The sequence below is a fragment of the Bombina bombina genome, chromosome 7 (assembly GCF_027579735.1).
Source record: "Bombina bombina isolate aBomBom1 chromosome 7, aBomBom1.pri, whole genome shotgun sequence".
Classification (NCBI taxonomy): domain Eukaryota; kingdom Metazoa; phylum Chordata; class Amphibia; order Anura; family Bombinatoridae; genus Bombina; species Bombina bombina.
Window position 1 is genome coordinate 507,645,727 of NC_069505.1, and position 24,779 is coordinate 507,670,505.

The following is a 24,779-nucleotide window of genomic DNA, read 5'->3' on the forward strand; positions in this document are numbered from 1 at the left end:
TGGAGGGAGCGGTTTCTACTCTGGCTAAGCGTACCACTATCCCGGTGGAGGATAGCTGTGCCTTTTCAGATCCAATGGATAAAAAATTAGAGGGTTACCTTAAGAAAATGTTTGTTCAACAAGGTTTTATATTGCAACCCCTTGCATGTATTGCGTCTGTCACGGCTGCGGCCGCATTTTGGTCCGAGTCTCTGGAAGAGACTCTTGACTCAATAACTATAGATGAGATTTCAAATAAGCTTAAAACCCTTAAGCTAGCTAATTCATTTATTTCAGATGCCGTAGTACATTTAACTAAACTTACGGCTAAGAATTCCGGATTCGCCATTCAGGCACGTAGAGCACTGTGGCTAAAATCCTGGTCAGCTGATGTTACTTCTAAATCAAAATTACTTAACATACCTTTCAAAGGGCAGACCTTATTCGGGCCCGGTTTGAAAGAAATTATCGCTGACATTACAGGAGGTAAAGGCCATGCCCTGCCTCAAGACAGAGCCAAACCTAGGGCTAGACAGTCTAATTTTCGTGCCTTTCATAACTTCAAGGCAGGAGCAGCATCAACTGCCTCTGCACCAAAACAGGAAGGAGCTGTTGCTCGCTACAGACAAGGCTGGAAACCTAACCAGTCCTGGAACAAGGGCAAGCAGGCCAGAAAACCTGCTGCTGCCCCTAAGACAGCATGAATTGAGGGCCCCTGATCCGGGAACGGATCTAGTGGGGGGCAGACTTTCTCTCTTCGCCCAGGCTTGGGCAAGAGATGTCCAGGATCCCTGGGCGTTAGAGATCATATCTCAGGGATATCTTCTGGACTTCAAAATCTCTCCCCCAAAAGGGAGATTTCATCTTTCAAGGTTGTCAACAAACCAAATAAAGAAAGAGGCGTTTCTACGCTGTGTACAAGATCTTTTACTAATGGGAGTGATCCACCCGGTTCCGCGGTCGGAGCACGGACAGGGGTTTTACTCAAATCTGTTTGTGGTTCCCAAGAAAGAAGGAACCTTCAGACCAATCTTGGATTTAAAGATCCTAAACAAATTCCTAAGAGTTCCATCGTTCAAAATGGAAACTATTCGGACAATCTTACCCATGATCCAAAAGGGTCAGTACATGACCACAGTGGATTTAAAGGACGCTTACCTTCACATACCGATTCACAAAGATCATTACCGGTATCTAAGGTTTGCCTTCCTAGACAGGCATTACCAGTTTGTAGCTCTTCCATTCGGATTGGCTACGGCTCCAAGAATCTTCACAAAGGTTCTGGGCGCTCTTCTGGCGGTACTAAGACCGCGAGGAATTTCGGTGGCTCCGTACCTAGACGACATTCTGATACAAGCGTCAAGCTTTCAAACTGCCAAGTCTCATACAGAGTTAGTACTGGCATTTCTAAGGTCGCATGGGTGGAAGGTGAACGAAGAGAAAAGTTCTCTCTTTCCACTCACAGGAGTTCCCTTCTTGGGGACTCTTATAGATTCTGTAGAAATGAAGATCTACCTGACAGAAGACAGGTTAACAAAGCTTCAAAATGCTTGCCGTGTCCTTCATTCCATTCAACACCCGTCAGTGGCTCAATGCATGGAGGTAATCGGCTTAATGGTAGCGGCAATGGACATAGTACCCTTTGCACGCCTACATCTCAGACCGCTGCAATTGTGCATGCTAAGTCAGTGGAATGGGGATTACTCAGATTTGTCCCCTACTCTGAATCTGGATCAAGAGACCAGAAATTCTCTTCTATGGTGGCTTTCTCGGCCACATCTGTCCAGGGGGATGCCATTCAGCAGACCAGATTGGACAATTGTAACAACAGACGCCAGCCTACTAGGTTGGGGCGCTGTCTGGAATTCCCTGAAGGCTCAGGGATCATGGACTCAGGAGGAGAGTCTCCTTCCAATAAACATTCTGGAATTGAGAGCAGTTCTCAATGCCCTTCTGGCTTGGCCTCAGTTAACAACTCGGGGGTTCATCAGGTTTCAGTCGGACAACATCACGACTGTAGCTTACATCAACCATCAAGGAGGGACGAGAAGCTCCCTAGCGATGATGGAAGTATCAAAGATAATTCGCTGGGCAGAGTCTCACTCTTGCCACCTGTCAGCGATCCACATTCCTGGAGTGGAGAACTGGGAGGCGGATTTCCTAAGTCATCAGACTTTTCATCCGGGGGAGTGGGAACTTCATCCGGAGGTCTTTGCCCAAATACTTCGACTTTGGGGCAAACCAGAGATAGATCTCATGGCGTCTCGCCAGAACGCCAAGCTTCCTTGTTACGGGTCCAGGTCCAGGGACCCGGGAGCGGTCCTGGTAGATGCTTTGACAGCACCTTGGACCTTCGGGATGGCCTATGTGTTTCCACCCTTCCCGATGCTTCCTCGATTGATTGCCAGGATCAAACAGGAGAGAGCATCTGTGATTCTAATAGCGCCTGCGTGGCCACGCAGGACCTGGTATGCAAATCTAGTGGGCATGTCATCCTGTCCACCTTGGTCTCTGCCTCTGAGACAGGACCTTCTAATTCAGGGTCCTTTCAAACATCAAAATCTAATTTCTCTGAAGCTGACTGCTTGGAAATTGAACGCTTGATTTTATCAAAGCGTGGTTTTTCGGAGTCAGTTATTGATACCTTAATACAGGCTAGGAAACCTGTTACCAGAAAGATTTACCATAAAATATGGCGTAAATACTTACATTGGTGCGAATCCAAGAGTTACTCATGGAGTAAGGTTAGGATTCCTAGGATATTGTCTTTTCTACAAGAGGGTTTAGAAAAGGGTTTATCTGCTAGTTCCTTAAAGGGACAGATCTCAGCTCTGTCCATTCTTTTACACAAACGTCTGTCAGAAGTTCCAGACGTTCAGGCTTTTTGCCAGGCTTTGGCCAGGATTAAGCCTGTGTTTAAAACTGTTGCTCCACCATGGAGCTTAAATTTAGTTCTTAACGTTTTACAGGGTGTTCCGTTTGAACCCCTTCATTCCATTGATATTAAATTGTTATCTTGGAAAGTTCTGTTTTTAATGGCTATTTCCTCGGCTCGAAGAGTCTCTGAGTTATCGGCCTTACATTGTGATTCTCCTTATCTGATTTTTCATTCAGACAAGGTAGTTCTGCGTACTAAACCTGGGTTCTTACCTAAGGTAGTCACTAATAGGAATATCAATCAGGAGATTGTTGTCCCATCATTGTGTCCTAACCCTTCTTCAAAGAAGGAACGACTTCTACACAATCTGGATGTAGTTCGTGCCCTGAAATTTTATTTGCAGGCAACTAAAGATTTTCGCCAAACTTCATCCCTGTTTGTCGTTTATTCTGGACAGAGGAGAGGTCAAAAAGCTTCGGCTACCTCTCTCTCTTTTTGGCTTCGTAGCATAATACGTTTAGCCTATGAGACTGCTGGGCAGCAGCCTCCTGAAAAAATTACTGCTCATTCTACTAGAGCTGTGGCTTCCACTTGGGCCTTTAAGAATGAGGCATCTGTTGAACAGATTTGCAAGGCTGCAACTTGGTCTTCTCTTCATACTTTTTCCAAATTTTACAAATTTGACACTTTTGCTTCTTCGGAGGCTGTTTTTGGGAGAAAGGTTCTTCAGGCAGTGGTCCCTTCCGTATAAAGATCCTGCCTGTCCCTCCCGTCATCCGTGTACTTTAGCTTTGGTATTGGTATCCCAGAAGTAATGATGACCCGTGGACTGACTACACTTAACAGGAGAAAACATAATTTATGCTTACCTGATAAATTCCTTTCTCCTGTAGTGTAGTCAGTCCACGGCCCGCCCTGTTTTTTATGGCAGGTCTATATTTTTAAATTATACTCCAGTCACCACTGCACCCTATAGTTTCTCCTTTCTCGTTTGGTTCTCGGTCGAATGACTGGGTGTGACGTAGAGGGGAGGAGCTATATAGCAGCTCTGCTTGGGTGATCCTCTTGCACTTCCTGTTGGGGAGGAGTTAATATCCCAGAAGTAATGATGACCCGTGGACTGACTACACTACAGGAGAAAGGAATTTATCAGGTAAGCATAAATTATGTTTTCTGTCCGTTTGGGACCAGGGCTATTTTTACATTTTTGCGGCGTTTGTGTTTAGCTGTAATTTTCCTCTTACTCATTTACTGTACCCACACATATTATATACTGTTTTTCTCGCCATTAAATGGACTTTCTAAAGATACCATTATTTCTTTCATGTAATTAGCAAGTCCATGAGCTAGTGACGTATGGGATATACATTCCTACCAGGAGGGGCAAAGTTTCCCAAACCTCAAAATGCCTATAAATACACCCCTCACCACACCCACAATTCAGTTTTACAAACTTTGCCTCCTATGGAGGTGGTGAAGTAAGTTTGTGCTAGATTCTACGTTGATATGCGCTCCGCAGCAAGTTGGAGCCCGGTTTTCCTCTCAGCGTGCAGTGAATGTCAGAGGGATGTGAGGAGAGTATTGCCTATTTGAATGCAGTGATCTCCTTCTACGGGGTCTATTTCATAGGTTCTCTGTTTTCGGTCGTAGAGATTCATCTCTTACCTCCCTTTTCAGATCGACGATATACTCTTATTTATATACCATTACCTCTGCTGATTTTCGTTTCAGTACTGGTTTGGCTTTCTACAAACATGTAGATGAGTGTCCTGGGGTAAGTAAATCTTATTTTCTGTGACACTCTAAGCTATGGTTGGGCACTTTATTTATAAAGTTCTAAATATATGTATTCAAACATTTATTTGCCTTGACTCAGAATGTTCAACATTCCTTATTTTCAGACAGTCAGTTTCATATTTGGGATAATGCGTTTGAATCAATCATTTTTTCTTACCTTAAAAATTTGACTTTTTTTCCCTATGGGCTGTTAGGCTCGCGGGGGCTGAAAATGCTTCATTTTATTGCGTCATTCTTGGCGCGGACTTTTTTGGCGCAAAAAATCTTTTCTGTTTCCGGCGTCATACGTGTCGCCGGAAGTTGCGTCATTTTTTGACGTCCTTTTGCGCCAAAAATGTCGGCTTTCCGGATGTGGCGTCATTTTTGGCGCCAAAAAACATTTAGGCGCCAAACAATGTGGGCGTATTATTTGGCGCCAAAAAATATGGGCGTCGCTTTTGTCTCCACATTATTTCAGTCTCATTTTTTCTTTGCTTCTGGTTACTAGAAGCTTGTTTATTGGCATTTTTTCCCATTCCTGAAACTGTCATTTAAGGAATTTGATCAATTTTGCTTTATATGTTGTTTTTTCTCTTACATATTGCAAGATGTCTCACGTTGCATCTGAGTCAGAAGATACTTCAGGAAAATCGCTGTCTAGTGCTGGAACTACCAAAGCTAAGTGTATCTGCTGTAAACTTTTGGTAGCTATTCCTCCGGCTGTTGTTTGTATTAATTGTCATGACAAACTTGTTAAAGCAGATAATATTTCCTTTAGTAATGTACCATTGCCTGTTGCAGTTCCCTCAACATCTAAGGTGCAGAATGTTCCTAATAACATAAGAGATTTTGTTTCTGAATCCATCAAGAAGGCTATGTCTGTTATTTCTCCTTCTAGTAAACATTAAAAACACTAAAGTTGATGGGGCTATTTCTACCCTTGCTAAACGTACTACTATTCCTACGTCAGATGGTACTTCGTTTAAAGATCCTTTAGATAGGAAAATTGAATCCTTTCTAAGAAAAGCTTATCTGTGTTCAGGTAATCTTCTTAGACCTGCTATATCTTTGGCTGATGTTGCTGCAGCTTCAACTTTTTGGTTGGAGACTTTAGCACAACAAGTAACAGATCATGATTCTCATAATATTATTATTCTTCTTCAGCATGCTAATAATTTTATCTGTGATGCCATTTTTGATATTATCAGAGTTGATGTCAGGTTTATGTCTCTAGCTATTTTAGCTAGAAGAGCTTTATGGCTTAAAACTTGGAATGCTGATATGGCTTCTAAATCAACTCTACGTTCCATTTCTTTCCAGGGTAACAAATTATTTGGTTCTCAGTTGGATTCCATTATCTCAACTGTTACTGGTGGGAAAGGAACTTTTTTACCACAGGATAAAAAATCTAAGGGTAAAAACAGGGCTAATAATCGTTTTCGTTCCTTTCGTTTCAACAAAGAACAAAAGCCTGATCCTTCATCCTCAGGAGCAGTTTCAGTTTGGAAACCATCTCCAGTCTGGAATAAATCCAAGCCTTCTAGAAAGGCAAAGCCTGCTTCTAAGTCCACATGAAGGTGCGGCCCTCATTCCAGCTCAGCTGGTAGGGGGCATGTTACGTTTTTTTCAAAGAAATTTGGATCAATTCTGTTCACAATCTTTGGATTCAGAACATTATTTCAGAAGGGTACAGAATTGGTTTCAAGAGGAGACCTCCTGCAAAGAGATTTTTTCTTTCCCGTGTCCCAGTAAATCCGGTGAAAGCTCAAGCATTTCTGAATTGTGTTTCAGATCTAGAGTTGGCTGGAGTAATTATGCCAGTTCCAGTTCTGGAACAGGTGATGGGGTTTTATTCAAATCTCTTCATTGTACCAAAGAAGGAGAATTCCTTCAGACCAGTTCTGGATCTAAAAATATTGAATCGTTATGTAAGGATACCAACGTTCAAAATGGTAACTGTAAGGACTATCTTGCCTTTTGTTCAGCAAGGGCATTATATGTCCACAATAGATTTACAGGATGCTTATCTGCATATTCCGATTCATCCAGATCATTATCAGTTCCTGAGATTCTCTTTTCTGGACAAGCATTACCAGTTTGTGGCTCTGCCGTTTGGCCTAGCTACAGCTCCAAGAATTTTTACAAAGGTTCTCGGTGCCCTTCTGTCTGTAATCAGAGAACAGGGTATTGTGGTATTTCCTTATTTGGACGATATCTTGGTACTTGCTCAGTCTTTACATTTAGCAGAATCTCATACGAATCGACTTGTGTTGTTTCTTCAAGATCATGGTTGGAGGATCAATTTACCAAAAAGTTCATTGATTCCTCAGACAAGGGTAACTTTTCTGGGTTTCCAGATAGATTCAGTGTCCATGACTCTGTCTTTAACAGACAAGAGGCGTCTAAAATTGATTTCAGCTTGTCGAAACCTTCAGTCACAATCATTCCCTTCGGTAGCCTTATGCATGGAAATTCTAGGTCTTATGACTGCTGCATCGGACGCGATCCCCTTTGCTCGTTTTCACATGCGACCTCTTCAGCTCTGTATGCTGAATCTATGGTGCAGGGATTACACAAAGATATCTCAATTAATATCTTTAAAACCGATTGTACGACACTCTCTATTGTGGTGGACAGATCACCATCGTTTAATTCAGGGGGCTTCTTTTGTGCTTCCGACCTGGACTGTAATTTCAACAGATGCAAGTCTCACAGGTTGGGGAGCTGTGTGGGGATCTCTGACGGCACAAGGAGTTTGGGAATCTCAGGAGGTGAGATTACCGATCAATATTTTGGAACTCCGTGCAATTTTCAGAGCTCTTCAGTCTTGGCCTCTTCTGAAGAGAGAATCGTTCATTTGTTTTCAGACAGACAATGTCACAACTGTGGCATACATCAATCATCAAGGAGGGACTCACAGTCCTCTGGCTATGAAAGAAGTATCTCGAATTCTGGTTTGGGCGGAATCCAGCTCCTGTCTAATCTCTGCGGTTCATATCCCAGGTATAGACAATTGGGAAGCGGATTATCTCAGTCGCCAAACGTTGCATCCGGGCGAATGGTCTCTTCATCCAGAGGTATTTCTTCAGATTGTTCAAATATGGGAGCTTCCAGAAATAGATCTGATGGCGTCTCATCTAAACAAGAAACTTCCCAGGTATCTGTCCAGATCCCGGGATCCTCAGGCGGAAGCAGTGGATGCATTATCACTTCCTTGGAAGTATCATCCTGCTTATATCTTTCCGCCTCTAGTTCTTCTTCCAAGAGTAATCTCCAAGATTCTGAAGGAATGCTCGTTTGTTCTGCTGGTAGCTCCGGCATGGCCTCACAGGTTTTGGTATGCGGATCTTGTCCGGATGGCCTCTTGCCATCCGTGGACTCTTCCGCTACGACCAGACCTTCTGTCGCAAGGTCCTTTTTTCCATCAGGATCTCAAATCCTTAAATTTAAAGGTATGGAGATTGAACGCTTGATTCTTAGTCAAAGAGGTTTCTCTGACTCTGTGATTAATACTATGTTACAGGCTTGTAAATCTGTATCCAGAGAGATATATTATAGAGTCTGGAAGACTTATATTTCTTGGTGTCTTTCTCATCATTTTTCTTGGCATTCTTTTAGAATTCCAAGAATTTTACAGTTTCTTCAGGATGGTTTAGATAAAGGTTTGTCCGCAAGTTCCTTGAAAGGACAAATCTCTGCTCTTTCTGTTCTTTTTCATTGCTAATCTTCCTGATATTCATTGTTTTGTACAAGCTTTGGTTCGTATAAAACCTGTCATTAAGTCAATTTCTCCTCCTTGGAGTTTGAATTTGGTTCTAGGGGCTCTTCAAGCTCCTCCGTTTGAACCTATGCATTCATTGGACATTAAATTTCTTTCTTGGAAAGTTTTGTTCCTTTTGGCAATCTCTTCTGCCAGAAGAGTTTCTGAATTATCTGCTCTTTCTTGTGAGTCTCCTTTTCTGATTTTTCATCAGGATAAGGCAGTGTGAATTCCAACAACATTAGTAGAGAAATTGTGGTTCCTTCATTATGTCCTAATCCTAAGAATTCTAAGGAGAAATCGTTACATTCTTTGGATGTTGTTAGAGCTTTGAAATATTATGTTGAAGCTTCTAAGTCTTTCCGAAAGACTTCTAGTTTATTTGTTATCTTTTCGGGTTCTAGAAAAGGCCAGAAAGCTTCTGCCATTTCTTTGGCATCTTGGTTGAAATCTTTAATTCATCTTGCCTATGTTGAGTCGGGTAAAACTCCGCCTCAAAGGATTACAGCTCATTCTACTAGGTCAGTTTCTACTTCCTGGGCGTTTAGGAATGAAGCTTCGATTGATCAGATTTGCAAAGCAGCAACTTGGTCCTCTTTGCATACTTTTACTAAATTCTACCATTTTGATGTATTTTCTTCTTCTGAAGCAGTTTTTGGTAGAAAAGTACTTCAGGCAGCGGTTTCAGTTTGAATCTTCTGCTTATGTTTTTCATTAAACTTTATTTTGGGTGTGGATTATTTTCAGCAGGAATTGGCTGTCTTTATTTTATCCCTCCCTCTCTAGTGACTCTTGCGTGGAAAGATCCACATCTTGGGTAATCATTATCCCATACGTCACTAGCTCATGGACTCTTGCTAATTACATGAAAGAAAACATAATTTATGTAAGAACTTGCCTGATTAATTTCTTTCATATTAGCAAGAGTCCATGAGGCCCACCCTTTTTTTGTGGTGGTTATGATTTTTGTATAAAGCACAATTATTCCAATTCCTTATTTTATATGCTTTCGCACTTTTTTATCACCCCACTTCTTGGCTATTCGTTAAACTGAATTGTGGGTGTGGTGAGGGGTGTATTTATAGGCATTTTGAGGTTTGGGAAACTTTGCCCCTCCTGGTAGGAATGTATATCCCATACGTCACTAGCTCATGGACTCTTGCTAATATGAAAGAAATGAATTTATCAGGTAAGTTCTTACATAAATTATGTTTTTCATCATATCTTATAATTTACTATAAAAAAATATTTGAGGAAAACATGGAAAAAAACACACACTTTTTCTAATTATGACCCCCAAAATCTGTTACACATCTACAACCACCAAAAAACACCCATGCTAAATAGTTTCTAAATTTTGTCCTGAGTTTAGAAATACCCAATGTTTACATGTTCTTTGCTTTTTTTGCAAGTTATAGGGCAATAAATACAAGTAGCACTTTGCTATTTCCAAACCACTTTTTTTTTCTTTCAAAATTAGCGCTAGTTACATTGGAACACCTGATATCTTTCAGGAATCCATGAATATCCCTTGACATGTATATATTTTTTTTAGAAGACATCCCAAAGTATTGATCTAGGCCCATTTTGGTATATTTCATTCCACCATTTCACCGCCAAATGAAATCAAATAAAAAAAAAATTGTTCACTTTTTCACAAACTTTAGGTTTCTCACTGAAATTATTTACAAACAGCTTGTGCAATTATGGCACAAATGGTTGTAAAAGCTTCTCTGGGATCCCTTTTGTTCAGAAATATCAGACATGTATGGCTTTGGCATTGCTTTTTGGTAATTAGAAGGCCGCTAAATGCCACTGCGCACCACACGTGTATTATGCCCAGCAGTGGAGGGGTTAATTAGGGAGCATGTAGGGAACTTCTTTGGTAATTTTAGCTTTAGTGTAGTGTAGTAGACAACCCCAAGTATTGATCTAGGCCTATCTTGGTATATTTCCTGCCACCATTTCACCACCAAATGCTTGCAGAGTTAATTTTAGCTTTAGTGTAGAGATCAGCCTCCCACCTGACACATCGGACCCCCTGATCCCTTCCAAACAGCGCTCTTCCCTCCCCCACCCCACAATTGTCCCCGCCATCTTAAGTACTGGCAGAAAGTGTGCCAGTACTAAAATAATAGGTATCTCTTAATAAAAAAAATTTATAGCATATTTACATATGCTGATGTGTAGCATCCACCCTTAGCCCCCAACCTCCCTGATCTCCCCCCCCCCCCCCCCCCAAACGGCTCTCTAACCCTCCCCTCTACCTTATTGGGAGCCATCTTGGGTACTGGCAGCTGTCTGCCAGTACCCAGTTTACCAAAAAAAAAGCTTTTTTTTTTTTTCTGTAGTGTAGCTTCCCCCACAAAGAACAACCCCCTCCCAGATCCCTTAGATGCTTTTTTTAATTAAATTTTACCCCACTTTATCCCACTTTTTCTTTAACATTTTTTTTCTGTAAAGTAGCCGTTCCCACCCGCTTCCACCCCGTGCATGCGCCCGTGTCCGTGCGTGCCCCCCGGCGATCCGCATCAGCAGATGCATCGATGGCCACCCACCCGCCTCCCAGACTGGCTCCCACCCACCAACGATTCCGGCCATCGATGTCCGGTGCAGAGAAGGCCACAGAGTGGCTCTCTCTGCATCGGATGGCCAAGGAGGGTTATTGCAGGATGCCTCAATATCGAGGCATCACTGCAATAACCGGAAAGCGACTGGAAGCGATCAGGATCGCTTCCACCACTTTCCAAGACCAAGGACGTACGCCATACGTCCTTGGTCGTTAAGTGTATTTTTTTTGAGGACGTACATCCTTGGTCCTTAAGGGGTTAAAGGCTTTTGTTGGCATTTGTTTATTAAAGAAAATCCTTTGTTATTTTCTTTTTCTATGGGCAGCAGCTTAAAGGGACAGTAAATACATTTCAGGCACCTCTCTCTAATCATGAGTTCTGCCATTATGGGACCTAGGTTAAACTGCAGGTATCTGAAGGAGATTTACTGCACATTTGCAGACAGGTCAGTACTGGAATGTATTGAAATACAAATTTCAATATGGTGGCACCAATTACTAATGGGAGGCAGAGAATAACCTCAATACTATGCTTATAAAATGTATTAAGTGTTTAATGTAACTTTTAAACTTGAAGGGACAGTCTAGTCAAAATTAAACTTTCATGATTCAGATAGGACATGCAATTTTAAACAACTTTCCGATTGACTTTTATGATTAAATTTGCTTTGTTCCCTTGATAGCTTTTTTTTTTTTTTTTTTTAAAAAGCTAAACCTAGGTAGGCTCAAACTGATTTCTAAACCTCCTCTTAGCTCAGAGCATTTTGAAAGTTTTTCACAGTTAGACAGTACTAGTTCATGTGTCATATAGTTAACATTGTGCTCACTCCCGTGGAGTTATTTAGGAGTCTGCACTGATCGGCTAAACTGCATGTCTGTCAAATGCACTGAGAGAAAGGGCAGTCTGCAGAGGCTTAGATGCAAGGTAATCACATAGGTTAACAATATATTTATATAACTGTGTTGGTTATGCAAAACTGGGGAATGGGTAATAAAGGGATTATCTATCATTTTAAATAATAAGAATTCTGGTGTAGACTGTCCCTTTAAGTCAAGTTAAAATAGTAACTAGTGCTACTGATACAAGCCTGCAGCAGCACACACAAAAATAAATGGAAGCTTAGTTTCCATTTTGTCTGACACCGGAATCAATCAACTGACAGGGAAATTGCTAAATTGTTATTGAGTAGTGTAAATATTACACAATTTTTTTGCATTTAGAGAAACGGTTTTAATCACACCAAACTTTTTTTTTTCTCTTCTTCCTTCCATGCTTTTGATTTGATTTTTGCTGAGAAAACATTTTCAATATGCTTAACTACTGCCCCTTCATATGCATAAGTGTTTAGTAGTAAAATAGAAGTGAACTGAGAAGTTGTTTTAAAATTGCAATCTGTATCTGAATCATGAAAATGTAATTTTGACTTGGCTGATCCATTATTCAAAAGCAACACAACAGAAATGTCCTACAAGGCGTTTACTGTCCCTTTTTAAAAGTTTTTTTTTTTAGCCCTCCAAGAAACAAGACATGTTTATTCACCAGCTACCTCTTATTTTTATTTATTTTTTAGATCCTCCTGTCCTTCAACAATTTAAACGAACATACAAATACTTTAAAGACTATCGACAAGTGAGTGTTCAGCTCCATTTAATAATTGTCTGCCTCCTATTATTGTTCCTATGTTCTCTTTCTTTACTTGCAAATCCTCTCTCTCCTTGTGCCCTTAATCTTGTCTCCGTATCTCTGTTTCCACTCTCTCTAGTGCCTTCCACTGTCTCTCTGTGCACTTTCAAGCGCTCATGTCTCTGACACTTGCTCTATCCTCCTGGCTTTTCTTGCACATGGTTGATCCTCGCTTGCCTTTCAATCCTTCATGGTATTTAACCCTTAGTGCAACACACTTTCCAATGTAGCCCATATAAGTTATCAATTCTTACTTTGTTCTTTTCTCTGGTTCCGTGTCTGCTGCTGTGCTATTCCACTACACTTTTATATGCTCTTCTCTGGTTCCATGTCTGCTCCTTGGCTTGTCCACATCTTTAATCCTCTTCTCTGGTTCCATGTCTGCTCCTTGGCTTGTCAACATCTTTAATCCTCTTCTCTGGTTCCATGTCTGCTGCTGGGATTTTCCACTTCTCTTATATGCTCTTCTCTGGTTTCTTGTCTGCACATGGGCTTGTCCACTACTCTTATATGCTCTTCTCCGATTCCTTGTCTGCTGCTGGGATTTTCCACTTCTCTTAAATGCTCTTCTCTGGTTCCTTGTCGGCTGCTAGGCTTGTCCATTTCTTTTATATGCTCTTCTCTGGTTCCTTGTCTGCTGCTGTGCTTGTCTACTTCTCTTATATGCTCTTCTCTGGTTCCTTGTCTGCTGCTGTGCTTGTCTACTTCTCTTATATGCTCTTCTCTGGTTCCTTGTCTGCTGCTGTGCTTGTCTACTTCTCTTATATGCTCTTCTCTGGTTCCTTGTCTGCTGCTGTGCTCGTCCACTTTTCTTATATGCTCTTCTCTGGTTCCTTGTCTGCTGCTGTGCTTGTCTACTTCTCTTATATGCTCTTCTCTGGTTCCTTGTCTGCTGCTGTGCTTGTCCACTTCTCTTATATGCTCTTCTCTGGTTCCTTGTCTGCTCTTTCGGCATGTCTACTATTCTCCTATATGCTCTTCTCTGGTTCCTTGTCTGCTCCTGGGCATGCCCACTATTCTCCTATATGCTCTTCTCTGGTCCGATGGTTGCCTACTCTATGTTCTCTCATCTGAAGGTTGGTTGTCTACTCTCTCCTCTGGCTCTGTGTGCAGTCTTGCTCTCTCCTCTCGCTATATGTGCAAGTGTGCTTCCCTTCTAGCTGTGTGTGAAGCTTGTCCTTTTTTATTGTGCCTGCTCTTATCTCTCTCCTTTTTATTGTCATGCCTTGTTCTTTACAAACAAAGCTTCTTTAAATTTTTAAATTGGTATGCCCTAAGCTATCTCTTTTTTTTTTTTTTTTTTTTATGCATTTTCTTTCTCTCAGATGATCATTGAGCCCACAAGCCCCAAACTTCTGCCAGACCCCTTGAAGGAGCCTTATTACCAGCCCCCATACACCTTGGTGTTGGAGCTCACTGATGTATTGTTACATCCAGAGTGGTCGGTATGTACCTCTTGCTATACTTCCCCCTTCTTTAGTTCTCCATCGGTATTGTTATTTGGTACCCTTCCCAAGACCCTTATCACCCTAGTAAATCTAACTCTCTCTTTATTCCTAGTTAGCGACTGGCTGGAGGTTCAAGAAAAGAGCAGGAATTGACAATTTATTTCAACAACTGGCACCTCTGTATGAAATAGTTATATTCACCTCTGAGACCGGAATGGTGAGTGTACTGTTCATCATGTTTCAGCAATGCACTTGTATAATCTTGGTATTGGTCCTATTTTTTTTTATAACCGTGAAAGAGGCTAGACCAAAAGATAATGTGGATAATATGTTTAGCAGTGAATGCATCAAGTAGTTCAGCTGCAGACTGGATAGTAGTAGGCCAACTTATAATGTCAGAGGCAACACAGAAATCAAGTATATATGTTCAGTCCAGTGCATAGCAAACTTGGTATTGATAGGTTGGGGGACACTTCTGCTTATAGCTAACAGTACAGTTAAGCAAGCAAAGCAGGGTAATACGCAAGTACTCAAGCAAAAAATTATTACACAGCAGTTTTCAGTAAACACAGTCCAGAAGACATATACAACAGTGTTTCTCAATTGCAGTCTTCAAGACCCCTAACGGTACAGATTTTCTTAATAGGTGAACAGGTTAAATAATCAGCTGATCAGTAACCATGGTTACTAACCTGCTTTTACCCATCAGCTGATTATTTAACCTGTGCTTTGGTTGAGATATCATGATATGGCCTTTTAGGGGTCACAAGGACTAAAATTGAGAAACGCTGACATATAGTAGTTAAAGCACTCAGACGTTAAACTGTAGAAGTTACCAAAAATAGGCTGGAGCAAGTAGAGTTGTACATGGGTATTCAAACATAAGCAAACATATTCGAAGACAGGTCAGGATGCAGCCGGTGGTCATACACAGCTAGTTCAAGAAAGGCTAAGTAGTTTCCAAAGTTATGCCCAAGCAGCCAATTTGTACACAGGTATTCAGATGTTGATAGATCATTGCCACTGTGAATTACTATCCTAAAAGAAGTAATTTGTGCAGGATAACTGAGCAAATGAAAACCTTTATTTATGGTAAAGGCACATTTTTAAGTAATGTTATCTTCCTTTGTTTAATTCCTTGTATTTTATAACTTTTTTGCTTTTATGCCTGTCGGCAACACAATCCACCAGTACATTTTTTGTGGGTGTTGATCTTATTAGCCACTGACTTCTGTCTTGCAAGCCATCTGTGCTCAAAAGTGCATTTCCTATAAGTTTCAAAATTATAAAGGTTCATGCAAACAAAAATTTGTATTTCTTCTACAAGATACGACGAGTCCATGGATTCATCCTTACTTGTGGGATATTATCCTCCTGCTAACAGGAAGTGGCAAAGAGCACCACAGCAGAGCTGTATATATAGCTCCTCCCTTCTCTCCACTCCCAGTCATTCTCTTTGCCTATGCTAGTAATAGGAAGAGGTAAAGTGAGAGGTGTTAGTTTTTTAGTGTTTAGTTTCTTCAATCAAGAAGTTTTTTATTTTAAATGGTACCGGTGAGTACTATTTTTCCTCAGGGAGAATATAGAAGAAGATTTCTGCCCTGAGGTTAATGATCTTAGCAGATGTCACTAAGATCCATGTTGGTTCCCACAGAGTTGCTGAGGAGTATAAAAGAAATCTTTAGTGTGGGGAAGTTTTCATGCTACAAGCAGCATTGAGGTATGTTCAGTCATTTATTTCTGAAGAGACTATAGTGTATCAGAACTGGCTGACATATTTCCCAAATAGGGAAGGGGTAAGCAGTAGACCTATAAACCTAGAAAAGGGTATTACTGAAATCCTGTGTATTTATCTTTGTCCCTAAATGCAGCAGAGAAATTTATGGCAGCATGGTTAAGGACACTGGGGCAGCCTAACGGTTTTTATTATATAAAAAGTTTTTGTGGCTGGTTGTATTACATTGTGCTGGGGGTTCACATGGCTATAATCATTCTTATTATGGATGCTAATCCACATGGCTGGTTCTAAACCGCTCCACATGCGGTTGTTTAGGCTGTGAGTACATCGTACATAATGGGCGGGGCCTAATTTTCGCACCTCAGATGCGCAGTTAATTCTGTAGAGAAGGCAGCAGACATCAGCTCCGGTTGGGCCCAAACTAAGTGGTTATCTACCGGAGTGCTATCGAATCGTTTGCCAGTTCCCTGGGGTCAGGTAGGCGCCACAGCTCTGCAGGGGTTTTGTTTATGTTTTTGTCCATAACGGGTTTAATATAACTCGTTCTAGAGGATTAATGTGCCCTTTGCTTGTGGTGCAATATCCGTTTGCAATATAGGATATGTGTATAGGATATGTGTACTTTATATTGAATGTTTGTTAACATATTTAAGCAGATTTGGAAACAAGTGTGCGCTTTTTTATTACTTAGAGGCGCAGTACTCGTTTTTTCTAAAGTTGTTTTTCATCAATATAATAAAGTGTTTAACGACTTTTGTGGTTATTACTAGCCTGTTCAACATGTCTGACATTGAGGAAAGTCAGTGCTCTATGTGTTTAGAAGCCATTGTGGAACCCCCTCTTACATTGTATCCTTCTTTTACTGAAAGGGCCTTTGATTGTAAAGAACATATTTTAGGTAATGAAAGTGTGCCTAAGGATGATTCTGAGTCTGAAGAGAATCAGGATATGCCATCCAATTCTCCCCAAGTGTCACAACCTCTAACGCCCACTCAAGCGACACCAAGTACTTCTAGTGCGTCTAATTCTTTTACTCTGCAAGATATGGCTGCAGTTATGTCAACTACCCTTACAGAGGTATTATCTAAATTACCAGTATTACAGGGTAAACGCAGTAGGCCAGGTATTAATGTAAATACTGAACCCTCTGATGCTTTATTAGCCATTTCCGATGTACCTTCACAGTGCTCTGATTTGGGGGTCAGGGAATTGCTGTCTGAGGGAGAACTTTCAGAATCGGGAAATGTGTTGCCTCAGACAGATTCGGACGTCACGTCCTTTAAATTTAAACTTGAACACCTCCGTCTGTTACTCAGGGAGGTTTTAGCGACTTTGGATGATTGTGACCCTATTACAATACCTCCAGAAAAATTGTGTAAGATGGACAAATATCTAGAGATGCCTACTTACACCGACGTTTTTCCTGTTCCTATGAGAATTTCGGAAATTGTTAAAAAGGAATGGGATAGACCAGGTATACCGTTTTCTCCCCCTCCTAATTTCAAGAAAATGTTTCCTATATCGGACACCATTCGGGACTCTTGGCAAATGGTCCCTAAGGTGGAGGGAGCAATATCTACTCTAGCTAAGCGTACAACTATACCTATTGAGGACAGTTGTGCTTTCAAAGATCCTATGGATAAAAAGTTAGAGGGCCTTTTAAAGAAATTATTTGTTCACCAGGGTTTTCTTTTACAGCCTACAGCCTGCATTGTTCCAGTAACTACTGCAGCGGCTTTCTGGTTTGACGCCCTGGAAGAGTCTCTGAGGGTAGAGACGCCTTTAAAGGACATTTTAGATAGAATTAAGGCTCTCAAGCTAGCTAATTCCTTTATCACAGATGCTGCTTTTCAAATTGCTAAATTAGCGGCGAAGAATGCAGGCTTTGCCATTCTGGCGCGCAGAGCGTTATGGCTAAAATCGTGGTCTGCTGATGTGTCATCCAAATCTAAACTTTTAGCTATTCCTTTCAAGGGTAAGACCCTATTCGGGCCTGAATTGAAGGAAATAATTTCTGACATTACTGGAGGTAAGGGTCACGCCCTACCCCAGGACAAGTCTTTTAAGATGAGGGGTAAACAAAATAATTTTCGTTCCTTTCGAAATTTTAAGGGAGTACCCTCTGCTTCCTCTTCCTCCACTAAGCAGGAAGGGAATTTTGCTCAATCCAAGCCAGTCTGGAGACCTAACCAGGCTTGGAATAAAGGTAAACAAGCCAAGAAGCCCGCTGCTGCTACCAAGACAGCATGAAGGGGCAGCCCCTGATCCAGGACCGGATTTAGTAGGGGTCAGACTTTCCTTCTTTGCTCAGGCTTGGGCAAGGGATGTTCAGGATCCCTGGGCATTGGAAATCGTGACCCACGGGTATCAGCTGGAATTCAATTATTTTCTCCCAAGAGGGATATTTAATCTTTCACGCTTGTCTGTAGACCAGACAAAAGAGAGGCGTTTTTACGCTGTGTAAAAGACCTCGATACCATGGGAGTAATTTGCCCAGTTCCAAAGCTGGAACAGGGACAGGGGTTTTACTCAAATCTGTTCGTGGTTCCCAAAAAAGAGGGAACTTTCAGACCGATTTTAGATCTCAAATGTTTAAACAAATTTCTCAGTCCCATCGTTCAAGATGGAGACTATACGAACAATCTTACCAATGATCCAGGAGGGTCTATACATGACCACCGTGGACCTGAAGGATGCATACCTTCACATTCCTATCCACAAGGATCATCATCAGTTTCTAAGGTTTGCCTTTCTGGACAAACATTATCAGTTCGTGGCCCTTCCCTTTGGGTTGGCCACAGCTCCCAGAATCTTCACAAAAGTGCTAGGGTCCCTTCTAGCGGTTCTCAGACCGCGGGGCATAGCAGTGGCGCCCTATCTGGACGATATTTTGATCCAGGCGTCAACTTATCATCTGTCCAAGTCTCACACGGACATTGTGTTGTCATTTCTGAAAAGAGTTCACTAGTTCCACAAACAAGAGTTCCATTCTTGGGGACTCTGATAGACTCAGTAGACAAGAAAATATTTCTGACAGAGGTCAGAAAATCAAAAATTCTAAATACTTGCCGAACACTTCAGTCCATTCCTCGGCCATCAGTTGCTCAGTGTATGGAGGTCATTGGATTAATGGTAGCGACAATGGACATCATTCCGTTTGCTTGCTTTCATCTCAGACCACTGCAGCTGTGCATGCTCAGACAGTGGAATGGGGACTATGCGAATTTATCTCCTCCGATAAATCTGGATCAAGAGACCAGAGACTCTCTTCTTTGGTGGTTGTCACAGGATCATCTGTCCCAGGGGATGTGCTTCTGCAGACCATCATTGGTAATAGTGACAACGGACGCCAGCCTTTTTGGGCTGGGGTGCAGTCTAGAATTCCATGAAGGCTCAGGGTGTTTGGACTCAGGTGGAGTCTCTCCTTCCAATCAATATTCTGGAACTGAGAGCAATATTCAATGCACTTCAGGCGTGGCCTCAGTTGGCTTTGGTCAAATACATAAGATTCCAGTCGGACAATATCACGACTGAGGCATATATAAATCATCAGGGGGGAAACAAGGAGTTCTCTAGCGATGATAGAGGTTTCAAAGATAATCCGATGGGCGGAGGCTCACTCTTGCCATCTATCAGCAATTTATATCACAGGAGTAGAGAACTGGGAAGCGGATTTTCTAAGTCGTCAGACTTTTTATCCGGGGGAGTGGGAACTCCATCCGGAGGGGTTTGCATCATTGATTCTTCAATGGGGCAGACCGGAATTGGATCTGATGGCATCTCGACAGAATGCCAAGCTTCCACATTATGGGTCCAGGTCAAGGGATCCCCAGGCTACACTGATAGATGCTCTAGCAGTGCCTTGGTCGTTCAACCTGGCTTATGTGTTTCCACCGTTTCCCCTCCTGCCTGGTGTGATTGCACGAATCAAACAGGAGAGAGCTTCAGTAATACTGATAGCGCCTGTGTGGCCACGCAGGACTTGGTATGCGGATCTAGTGGACATGTCCTCTCTGCCACCGTGGAAACTTCCATTGAGACAAGACCTTCTTATTCAATGTCCGTTCCAACATCCAAATCTAAATTCTCTGCAGCTGACTGCCTGGAGATTGAACGCTTGATTTTATCTAAGCGGGGATTCTCTGAGTCGGTCATTGATACTTTGATTCAGGCACGCAAGCCTATCACAAGAAAGATTTACCATAAGATATGGCGTAAATATCTTTATTGGTGCGAATCCATGGGCTACTCATGGAGTAGGGTTAGGATTCCTAGGATTTTGTCCTTTCTCCAAGAAGGATTGGAGAAGAGATTATCAGCTAGTTCCTTTAAGGGACAAATTTCTGCTTTGTCAATTTTACTACACAAGCGTCTGGCGGATGTTCCAGACGTTCAGTCCTTTTGTCAGGCTTTAATCAGAATCAAGCCTGTGTTTAAACCTATTGCTCTGCCATGGAGTTTGAGTTTAGTTCTCAATGTTCTTCAAGGGGTTCTGTTTCAACTTGGACGTGGTTCGTGCCTTGAAGTTTTACTTACAAGCGACCAAGGATTTCCGTCAAACATCTTCTCTATTGATTGCTTATTCTGGAAGACGTAGGGGTCAAAAAGCTACGGCTACCTCTCTTTCTTTTTGGCTGAAAAGCATCATCCGCCTGGCATACAAGACTGCTGGACAGCAGCCTCCTGAAAAGATTACGGCTCATTCTACTAGAGCTGTTGGCTTCCACATGGGCTTCTGTTGAACAGATTTGTAAGGCTGCGACTTGGTCCTCCCTTCATACTTTTTCCAAATTTTACAAATTTGATACTTTTGCTTCTTCTGAGGCTGTTTTTGGGAGAAAGGTTCTTCAAGCAGTGGTGCCTTCTGTTTAGGTATCTGTCTTGTCCCTCCCGTTCATCCGTGTCCTGTTGCTTTGGTATTGTATCCCACAAGTAAGGATGAATCCGTGGACTCGTTGTATCTTGTAGAAGAAAAGGAAATTTATGCTTACCTGATAAATTGATTTCTTCTACGATACGACGAGTCCACGGCCCGCCCTGTATTTTTTTCAGACAGATTATATTTTATTTTTAAATCTCAGTCACCTCTGCACCTTTTAGCTTTTCCTTTCTCTTCCTAAACCTTCGGTCGAATGACTGGGGGTGGAAGGAAGGGAGGAGCTATATATACAGCTCTGCTATGGTGCTCTTTGCCACTTCCTGTTAGCAGGAGGATAATATCCAACAAGTAAGGATGAATCCGTGGACTCATCGTATCGTAGAAGAAATCAATTTATCAGGTAAGCATAAATTTCCTTTTCATGATCCTAACATCCAAACCACTTGTCTGTCATCAAGAGGAGTTTCAATACATATTATTATAAAACACGTGACTTAAATATGAGCTAAGAGGGGTTTGTTTGTTTTTTGACCACCATAAAATCATGTGCAGAAGGACATCATAGCTGTATATGGTGAGGGTTACAGATCTCCATATACTTCCCATGTACAATATCCTTCACCCACATCTGTCTTCTTTACTCATTAGACTGCTTTTCCCCTCATCGATAATGTGGATCCCCATGGGTTTGTGTCATATCGGTTGTTTCGTGATGCAACACGCTACACAGATGGACATCATGTTAAGGTAATTGCCGCAATGGATCCAGCTGCTGTTGGAGCATCTGCCATATTCTGCAACAATATACAACTATATCAATGAAATATGTTCTCCTGCAATTCCCACTCCCTCTGTTGTGCACTTGCACTTAGTCATGCATGCTGCATTAGTAATGTGTGCACCTGCAAGTATCTAAGTGTGCATTTGACACTCATGCTATGTCTTTGTACTGTATGTCTGCACACCTCACTGGGAATCATGCCTTGTATGCACATCTTTCTGTGTTTGTACCCTTTACTGGGTATTGCAATGTCTGTTCAATCTAGGGGAGGGTGTGATTAATCTGGATTATGCCTCAGTGGAATGTACAATCCCTTATATAACAGTCTTTTATTCTGTAGGACATCTCCTGCTTGAACCGAGATCCTTCCCATGTGGTCATTGTAGACTGTAAGAAAGAGGCTTTCAAACTGCAGCCATACAATGGTTTGGCCATCAAGAAATGGGACGGAGACTCTGATGATCGGACTTTGTATGACCTGACTGCGTTCCTAAAGAGTAAGTGAAATAAATAAATGAAGCCGGGGGGGGGGTCATATAAAAGGGGTCTTAAATGAGAAAGGGAAGTGATTAGAGTTGAATAACATGACATGTGATACTGAATGACATAGCTGGTGACATCACACAAGCTCATGAACAGATCACCCCACCACATGGGCTAATTTCTTTCATTTAAATTGATTAATTAATTTCTTCTACAAGATACGACGAGTCCACAGATTCATCCTTACTTGTGGGATATTATCCTCCTGCTAACAGGAAGTGGCAAAGAGCACCACAGCAGAGCTGTATATATAGCTCCTCCCTTCTCTCCACCCCCAGTCATTCTCTTTGCCTATACTAGTAATAGGAAGAGGTAAAGTGAAAGAGGTGTTAAAATGATAGTTTTTAGTTTCTTCAATCAAAATTTTTTTATTTTAAATGGTACCGGTGAGTACTATTTTTCCTCAGGCAGCATATAGAAGAAGATTTCTGCCTGGAGGTTGATGATCTTAGCAGATGTCACTAAGATCCATATGAGTTCCCACAGAATGGCTGAGGAGTACTAGAGAAGCTTCAGTGTGGGGAACGTTTTCATGCTACAAGCAATGAGGTATGTTCAGTCATTTACTTCTGAAGAGAGTGTGATATTTCAGAACAGGCTGACATAGTTCCCAAGAGGGAAGGGGTAAGCAGTAAACCTATAGACCTAAGAAGGGGTATTACTCGAGACCTGTGTATTTAAGTGTTATGGGCTAAATGCAGCAAGAAAATGATGGCAGCATGGTTTAGACACTGGGGCAGCATAACGGTTTTTATTGCCAAGCAGTTAATATCACTGGTGTTTGTGCATTGTGCTGGGGGTTCACATGACTATATTATACAATTAGGATGCCTATCCACATGGCTAGTTTTGTACCGCTTCCTTGCGTTTTTTTTAGGCTGAGAGTACATCGCATATGATGGGCGGGGCCTAATTTTCGCACCTCAGATGCGCAGTTGATTTTGACAAGAAGGCCGCAAACTTCAGCTTCGGTTGGGCCCAAACTGAGAGATTGTCTACCGGAGTCATAGTGAGACGTTTGTCAGACCCCTGAGGGCAGGTAGACGCCACAGCAGAGCTGTGGCGAGGTGCAGGGGGTTGTCTAAGTTGTTTTCATAACGTTTTTGGTGTAACGTTTTTTCTTATAGAGGGTTAATTTGTCCCTTACTTGTGGTGCAATATCAGGCTACAATATAAGAAAGATATATGCTAAATTTGTAAGCTTAATAGCATTTTGAAGCAGATTTGGAAAAATTGTGCACTTTTTTTACTTCTTAAAGGCGCAGTACTGTTTTTCAAAATTGGTGTTTTTTTCAATAAATAAAGTGTTTTCACGACTTTTGTGGTTATTACTAGCCTGTTCAACATGTCTGACATTGAGGAAAGTCAATGCTCTAGGTGTTTAGAAGCCATTGTGGAACCCCCACTTACGTTGTGTCCCTCTTTTACTGAAAGGGCCTTACACTGCAAAGAACATATTTTAGGTGATAAAAGTATGTCTAAGGATGATTCTCAGTCTGAAGAGAACCAGGTTATGCCATCCAATTCTCCCCAAGTGTCACAACCTTTAAAGCCCACTCAAGCGACGCCAAGTACTTCTAGTGCGTCTAATTCTTTTACCCTGCAAGATATGGCTGCAGTTATGTCTACTGCCCTTACAGAGGTATTATCTAAGCTGCCAGTTTTACAGGGTAAACGCAGTAGGTCAGGTATTAAGGTAAATACTGAGCCCTCTGATGCCTTATTGGCCATTTCCGATGTACCCTCACAGTGCTCTGATTTGGGGGTCGGGGAATTGCTGGCTGAGGGAGAACTTTCAGATTTAGGAAATGTGTTGCCTTCGGACATGATGTCCTTTAAATTTAGGCTTGAACACACTCCGGGAGGTTTTAGCGACTCTGGACGATTGTGACCCTATTGTGATACCACCAGAGAAATTGTGTAAGATGGACAAATATCTAGAGGTGCCTACTTACACTGATGTTTTTCCAGTTCCTAAAAGAATTTCGGACATTGTTACAAAGGAATGGGACAGACCAGGTATTCCATTCTCTCCCCCTCCTACTTTTAAGAAAATGTTTCCTATATCTGACACCATTCGGGATTCTTGGCAAACGGTCCCTAAGGTGGAGGGAGCTATTTCTACCCTGGCCAAGCGTACAACTATACCTATTGAGGACAGTTGTGCTTTCAAAAATCCTATGGATAAAAAGTTAGAGGGTCTGCTAAAGAAATGATCTATTCATCAGGGTTTTCTTTTACAACCTATGCATTGTTCCAGTTACTACTGCAGCAGCTTTTTGGTTTGATGCTCTAGAAGAGTCTCTTAAGGTGGAGACTCCATTAGATGACATTTTGGATAGAATTAAGGCTCTCAAGCTGGCTAATTCTTTTATTACCGATGCCGCTTTTCAAATGACTAAATTAGCGGCGAAAAATGCAGGTTTTGCCATTTTAGCGAGTAGAGCGTTATGGCTTAAATCTTGGTCTGCTGATGTGTCATCAAAATCTAAGCTTTTAGCTATTCCTTTTAAAGGTAAGACCCTATTCGGGCCTGCATTGAAGGAAATCATTTCTGACATTACTGGAGGTAAAGGTCATGCCCTACCTCAGGATAAGGCTGTTAAGATGAGGGCCAAACAAAATATTTTTTGTTCCTTTCGAAACTTTAAAGGAGGACCCTCTACTTCCTCTTCCGCCACAAAGCAGGAAGGGAATTTTGCTCAATCCAAGTCGGTCTGGAGACCTAACCAGGCCTGGAATAA

The 24,779-nt window shown here is 41.8% G+C and overlaps 1 protein-coding gene across 1 annotated transcript in view; it reads left to right on the top strand.

Moving 5' to 3' along the window:
• The window catches only part of TIMM50 (translocase of inner mitochondrial membrane 50), a 114,947-nt gene that overhangs the window by 59,159 nt on the left and 31,009 nt on the right, over positions 1-24,779 (top strand). The window contains exons 5-9 of the mRNA XM_053721726.1: positions 12,534-12,592; positions 13,972-14,091; positions 14,207-14,311; positions 21,360-21,458; positions 21,833-21,989. Coding sequence (XP_053577701.1) covers positions 12,534-12,592; positions 13,972-14,091; positions 14,207-14,311; positions 21,360-21,458; positions 21,833-21,989 — 540 coding nt within the window. The remainder of the gene's footprint in view (positions 1-12,533; positions 12,593-13,971; positions 14,092-14,206; positions 14,312-21,359; positions 21,459-21,832; positions 21,990-24,779) is intronic.